General features: G+C 41.1%; 1 protein-coding gene across 6 annotated transcripts in view; it reads left to right on the top strand.

The window, feature by feature from the left end:
- Window positions 1–1568: 1568 nt before the first annotated feature.
- The window catches only part of esrrga (estrogen-related receptor gamma a), a 144394-nt gene continuing 139962 nt past the window's right edge, over window positions 1569–6000 (top strand). Inside the window, exons 1-2 of one of the 6 annotated variants that reach the window (XM_056768325.1) lie at window positions 1569–1604; window positions 3175–3211. In XM_056768325.1, the coding sequence (XP_056624303.1) occupies window positions 3206–3211 (6 nt within the window). In that variant the 5' untranslated portion in view covers window positions 1569–1604; window positions 3175–3205. Of the gene's footprint in view, window positions 1605–1667; window positions 1716–3174; window positions 3212–4188; window positions 4274–6000 lie in introns of those variants that run through there. The other 5 variants (XM_056768327.1, XM_056768330.1, XM_056768331.1 and 2 more) reach the window with 5 other exon arrangements.

Genomic DNA, 6000 nt, shown 5'->3' with positions numbered 1-6000 from the left:
GACTTGGGGTTGATTGATTGTTCTCTTTAATTGGGAGAAGAACTCTCTCCTTCAACTCCACTTCCTGTTTTTGTGGCTAGCGCATTGCTGGATTACTAAAAAAGAGTTTTATAGTCATACGTTTTTTTCTGCTATCATTGGTATGTCCATGGTGCAGTAAAAAGAAATTGCAAAAATGTCTCACAATGGGTTTCTTTTAACCACATCAGTTTGAGAGAGAGAGAAAGATTATTGTCATGTGCATGAAGGCTCAAAAAGACTCCCAAACTGGATATACAGTATAGTATAGTGTACTTTGTGTTCATTGTAAATAACCAAACATCAAAACAAATGAAAAGGGTTTTCTAGAGGATATGTGGAATATTTATTTTGGTGAATTAGTGGGCAGCAGTGTGTATGCTGAAGTAAAGAGATTAAAGGGCTACTCAGCCGAAAAATGAAAATTCTGAAATGAAATACTCACCCTCAAGTCATTTGAAAACCCTAGGACCTCCGTGCGTCTTCCGAACACAAATTAAGATCCAGGAGCTTTCTGACTCCCCCGTAGACTGTAACGCAACCGACTTTCAAAGTGAAGAAAGTGAGTAAAGACATCACAAATTCACAGGAGCATCCAGGGTCAGCACCACAAGACACATGCGCATATGCGCCACATGCATGCCTTGTGCGGTGCTGACCTCTGCACTGATATCACGTCATTGTGCTCTCGTAGATGCGTGTTGGAAACTAACATGGAAGTTAGGATTTTGTTGAATATAGCCGTTATTTTTGTTTGTTTGCGCAGTTTTCTTGTCGCTTTATATAATTAAGTCTGACCCACTGGAGTGCCACGGACTATTTCAACAATATCTTTACTCACTTTCTTCACTTTGAAAATTGGTTGCATTGCAGACTATGGGGGAGTCAGAAAGCTCCCTGACCTCAACAAAACTATCACCATTTGTGTTTTGAAGATAAATGGAGGACCTAGGGTTGTCGAACGACTTGAGGGTGAGTAGCCTAATTCATAGAGTTAGAGGATATTAAAATTGTATTGTAAACACTTGAGCATTGTAGCTTTATCGTGTGTGCAAGGGGGGTTCGTGTATTTGACTAAGGTTATAAATCAACGTTTCATATAAACAAACAGTTTTGAAGTGGGCAGAAAGACGTTTTCTTATGTTTGGTAGCCTAAATCCAAGATACTTTTTAAGAAGAAAAACTTGAAGAGATAAAGAGATAGCTCTGTTTTTCAAATAAGAAAAGATATATTTTTGTGCATTCCAAATAATATCAATCAAACTGCAGTTGGTTTGTTTTAATTTAAGCCATAATCATATAACACACAACTAACTAACACAGTGAAACACAATAAAACATTTATCTCATTTTGGAACCAAACTCTTTACTTATTTCAGTCAGAGAACTATGGAAAACTGTATAGAGTTTTTGACCACCATATTTTTTAAGACCCTTATCTGCAGAATGAAAGCGTCCTTTTAAAGGCGATCAACGCTTTATAAAGCATACGCACCAATTGACTAGATTCGAGTTTTCCAAATCGAGCGCTGTCCCTTTAAGAAGCGACTCTTACCTGGACTCCCGCCACACAACTCACACGTAAGGTAAACGACATTTTATATCTTCAACACGCCTACTGTTTATGTGCATGCCCATCTAAGCCTTTTAATCTCCCGCTGTTACACTTTAACGACATGCGGTTACCTAAAAAGCAGGTGACTCATTCACATGATCAGTTTTACCCTCGGTTGTTTGATGTTGCGAAACGAATAAAGTCACATACGTCGTCAAAAGTGAGAAACGCGTTTATAAACTCATCGCCTTATATCAGATTCACGCGGTTTAAGGATGAGCACACCGTTTCGTTAGTCGTAACTTTAGAGCTTTGTCGATGGAAAAAATGCACGTTGTTTTTGCGAGTGTAGCGCTTGTCCTTGAGATGTTTAGTAATGTTGAGATGGAGACAGACAGACAGCGACGTGAGATCGATTCTTTCCGTAAGCCTGAGAAATTGCTCAATTGTGTTTCAGAGCGACATTTCTAGCGAACACACGGTAGCATGTCAGGCGAAAAGCACGCTGGATGTGTTATTGTTTTTGATGGGACACCCACCAGGATATTCGTAAGCTGAGAGCATGCTGCAGTTTCAGCCAATATAAATCACCAACACATTTCTAACTGCTCTGATGCCTCATATGTCCTTGTTGAGACGTTTGTTTATTTATAATGGGCTATGATCTCGATTCACAAACTGCCTTAAACTGTGAGCTACCGCTACATCTCTGTGATGCTGTTAGCTGGAGTTTATCAACACTGGAATTTACATTATTATAGCAGTCTGTTTAACAAAATGTTGTTATTTTAAAATCATTTATTTCCCCTTATGTCACCCAAAGGCTATTCTTCAAGAGAACTCGTTTAAAGTGAGACTATCTCAACAGCTTTTTACAGTGCGGGCACTATTTATTCATAACCCATATGTAAGATAAGCATTTATGAGCTAACTCTTGTCTCCAGGCTCACAGCGTCCCCGACACCAATATTTTAATGATTCATAAATTGATTACTGTCAAGCCATTGGCATTTCGGCAAGATAAATGCTAGGATTTTTTTTATCTTTCTGTGTTTTTACCGCACACCTTTACGGAATTTTTGTATTTTTTTGTTGTTTGCATTTGGGATCTGATGTGTGTTTCAGCCCTCAGACTTCAGAATTGCATTGACTGACAAACCCAAATTTGTCATGTTGTTGTTTCCTAATAGTTGCACTGTTCAAAATAGTTTGCCTTGTCAAAAGTCATTCAGTGACACCAAACACCATTGGTCATGTTACCCATTTTGAAACAAATAGTTTAAACATAGGAAAGTGTAATATACAGACTACAGAGTGCAATGTTTAGTCATTAATGTATACATTTACATTTACGCATTTGGCAGACGCTTTTATCCAAAGCGACTTATCCTATACATTTTTGTTTCTAAGAATGTGCAATCTCTTGGGATCAAACCCACAACCTTGCGTTGTCAACACAATGCTCTTACCACTGAGCTAGAGGAAAGCTGTACACTTTTAGATGGTGTCATATTTGGTTATTTTTTAGGCCCTGTTTACTGTATTCTGTCATATGAAAAAAAGCAAACTCGCTTCAAAAGATCTGTTGTTTTGTTCCACAGATGAAAGAAAGTTGAGCGGATATTGAACGTCATGAGGGTGAGTGTCCTATCTGATGACAGAATTGTTGTATTTGTTTAACTAATCCTTAAATTGTCCATTAAGGCTCCAGATCCACCTAGGTGCTTTTATGTGGGTGTAAACGCGGGTGGAGGGAGTTTGAATGGCGTTTTTATTTTTTTTCAATCCGAGGTCTGTTGGTTACTATGATACGCTGAGTGTGAATAAACACTGGTCGCCGGTGCTGAGCATTTATAAAAGAACGGCAGCTGCTGGCGTTTTCCAATATCGTGGCGTTTCCGTTGGAAACAATTGAAAAGAAACGTCTTTATGGACACAATGCCTTAATGGTTTGATACAGTCAGCCTGCTGTCATGCATGCAATGCATCAGTCTCGATGTGTATACATGCATTGTTGTAGAGTATGTTGTAGAGTAATGCTTTGACCAAGTCAGGTGTCGTCCTGTGATGTTCTGTTTGTTATCCGAGTCAAAGGTTCATCTCAAATCTTGAGTTATAAAGCTAGCAGAAAATGCACAAGTGTATTTCTAGAAACGTGAGCCCTCTTGAAAAAGCTGTTTGTTTGTTTACAGAAGTCTGGTTTTGGGGTTTGAACAATCAACATTTTTCACATGAGACAGGCATACATCAGGGACCACAGATCCCAAAGGCTCCCTGCTGGTGACAGTTAGCTCCCAGTCCAGAGATCCTAGCTCTCACTTCCTTGAAACGTGATGCTTCTGTTTTTCAGTAAAGCAGCTTTTTTGCCGGCTTGCAATAGGAGATCAGTCGGCGCTGTGTACTAGTACACAAGCGGGGGGAACAAGCCGGCCAGCTTGCCCAGCAGCCTTTTCTCTCTCTCTCTCTCTCTCTCTCCTCCCTCCTTTTTCTAACCCTCACTTGCCAAGCCAGGGTCCTGCTTAATGATTTTGAGAGAAACACACAGCCCCTGATTCAGGCTAGCTGAGGGAAAGCAAGCAGGCTTTTTTTTGTTTGTGGTCGCTGCATTGGGAAAGGGGAGGAAAAGCGAGAGGCAGCCGGCGGGCGGACGTCCTTGAAAAACTGCACCAGAGAACTCTTTGAGGGAAGCCAGGATCCAGCGTAAGTAAGGCACACCTCTGATTGGGAGGGACGGCGGGGAGCACGAGAGACCTGCTGCTCCGTGTTGACCCGCCAGGCTGGACTGATCCACGGTTGTTCTGGATATGTGGCGCTTGCTTCTTTAAATGCTTAATGCTTGTGACAGGGGATTAGGCGAAACCTAAAATGCCTTATGTCTCTGAAAAAAGCTGCCAAACTTTTTTTGCGGTGAAGCTTAGGCTATGTTGCGATACAAAGCTTTGTCTTGTGCGAACTGAGATAAGATGACATTATTGTAGCGTATGGTGATATAATAATGTTTTTGTTGTGTCGTACTAGGAGAAACGGCACTGTGTTACATTCATATGGGGATTACCTGTTTGTAGGCCACGAATTCATTTGTACACACTAGAAACGTTGCTGCAGATTATGCACAGAGCGCATTCCTGGACATTGTTGATACATGGCAGTAGTTTACAGTCACAATACAGAACATGCAAATGAGCTTTCAGTGCCACTGTGTTTATGAAATGCATAATGTAGCTTTGTGGCTGCGCTATTAATCAATCCAGGTCATTTGAGAATTCCCACATCCAAATGCTCACCAATACTGCAAGTTTGACACTGGCTAAAGAGGCTTTTCCGATCACGGGTTTATTTTGTGGATGAACTCGCACCCCGCTCGCTGTGCATGCATCGCTCCCTAATTGATACCCAGAGCTTTCTGAATGTGGATCGTCTATTAATACACACACCAGTGATGCCTGCCACAGCTTTTTTGCTGCATGGCCAGAACGAAAAACTGCGTCGCATCATTTGCTTCTTTGTATTGACGAGTGATCGTAGCTGCGAATACCAAAAACAAACACCGGGTCAAGCATTTGGAGAGCGGCCATTTTTGGAAAATGTCTTAATGTGATGGTTTCAAGTCTCGAGTTTATACAGTAAATCTCTCCGTTCCCGCAAAATATCTATTAACTGCTAATCCCCGGTTTGCTTTGCGGCGCAAAGGCCTCCAAATCCTGTAGATTTAGAGCAGAGATGATCTTCTGATTAGTATTCCGCTGTTATAATGTATCCGTCAAGTTTACAAGCTCGCCCTCTTCCCAATGTATTCCGGGACATGGTACACAGCGTGTCGCTTTTGTTTCGCCAGGATTTCGCCTCGGAGGTGCGAGAGTACCCTACACGCATTCGTTTTCGTAACAGTAAGGTCTTTTGGTTTCCCGTGAAGATGGTTATCCACATAATATGCGGTTACCCGTTTGCATATGCCTCAATTCATTATCTTGAAAAGAGGCATTTAGATTACTAATCCAGAGAATGAATCTGTGAATTACGAAATGTGCATTACCTCACGCCCGCTACTGCGACCAAGATAATCCTGTCTAAGTATGTCACAAATCATCAAGTAGATGAGTTTTAATTTGGATAGTTTTAGTGTATCAGGGAAGGCATTTTGTCTTGGTGTTTGTCGTGCGACTAAGACGTGATGCTGTTTGTAACATTCAGGCCGGTTTGACACGTGGCTTCCTGGAGGAAATTAATCTTGTATGGTTTATTAGTGGAGGCCACACTCTGAAGTATCCTTCACCTTTTGAATAATTAACAAGCAAGCTAAACAATGCGCTAGATAGGTGCCATAAATCTGAAGGCTGTGGACGAATACTTTTGCTCCAGCATTTATAAAGAGGCTCAAGCGCTCGAAACAACGGTGAAAGGAGATGAATTAATTGCTTCTCTGCTTT

The sequence above is a fragment of the Triplophysa dalaica genome, chromosome 15, assembly GCF_015846415.1.
Source record: "Triplophysa dalaica isolate WHDGS20190420 chromosome 15, ASM1584641v1, whole genome shotgun sequence".
Taxonomy (NCBI): Eukaryota; Metazoa; Chordata; class Actinopteri; order Cypriniformes; family Nemacheilidae; genus Triplophysa; species Triplophysa dalaica.
Note: the sequence above shows the minus strand (reverse complement) of the source record. Positions and strands in the feature narration are given on the sequence as shown.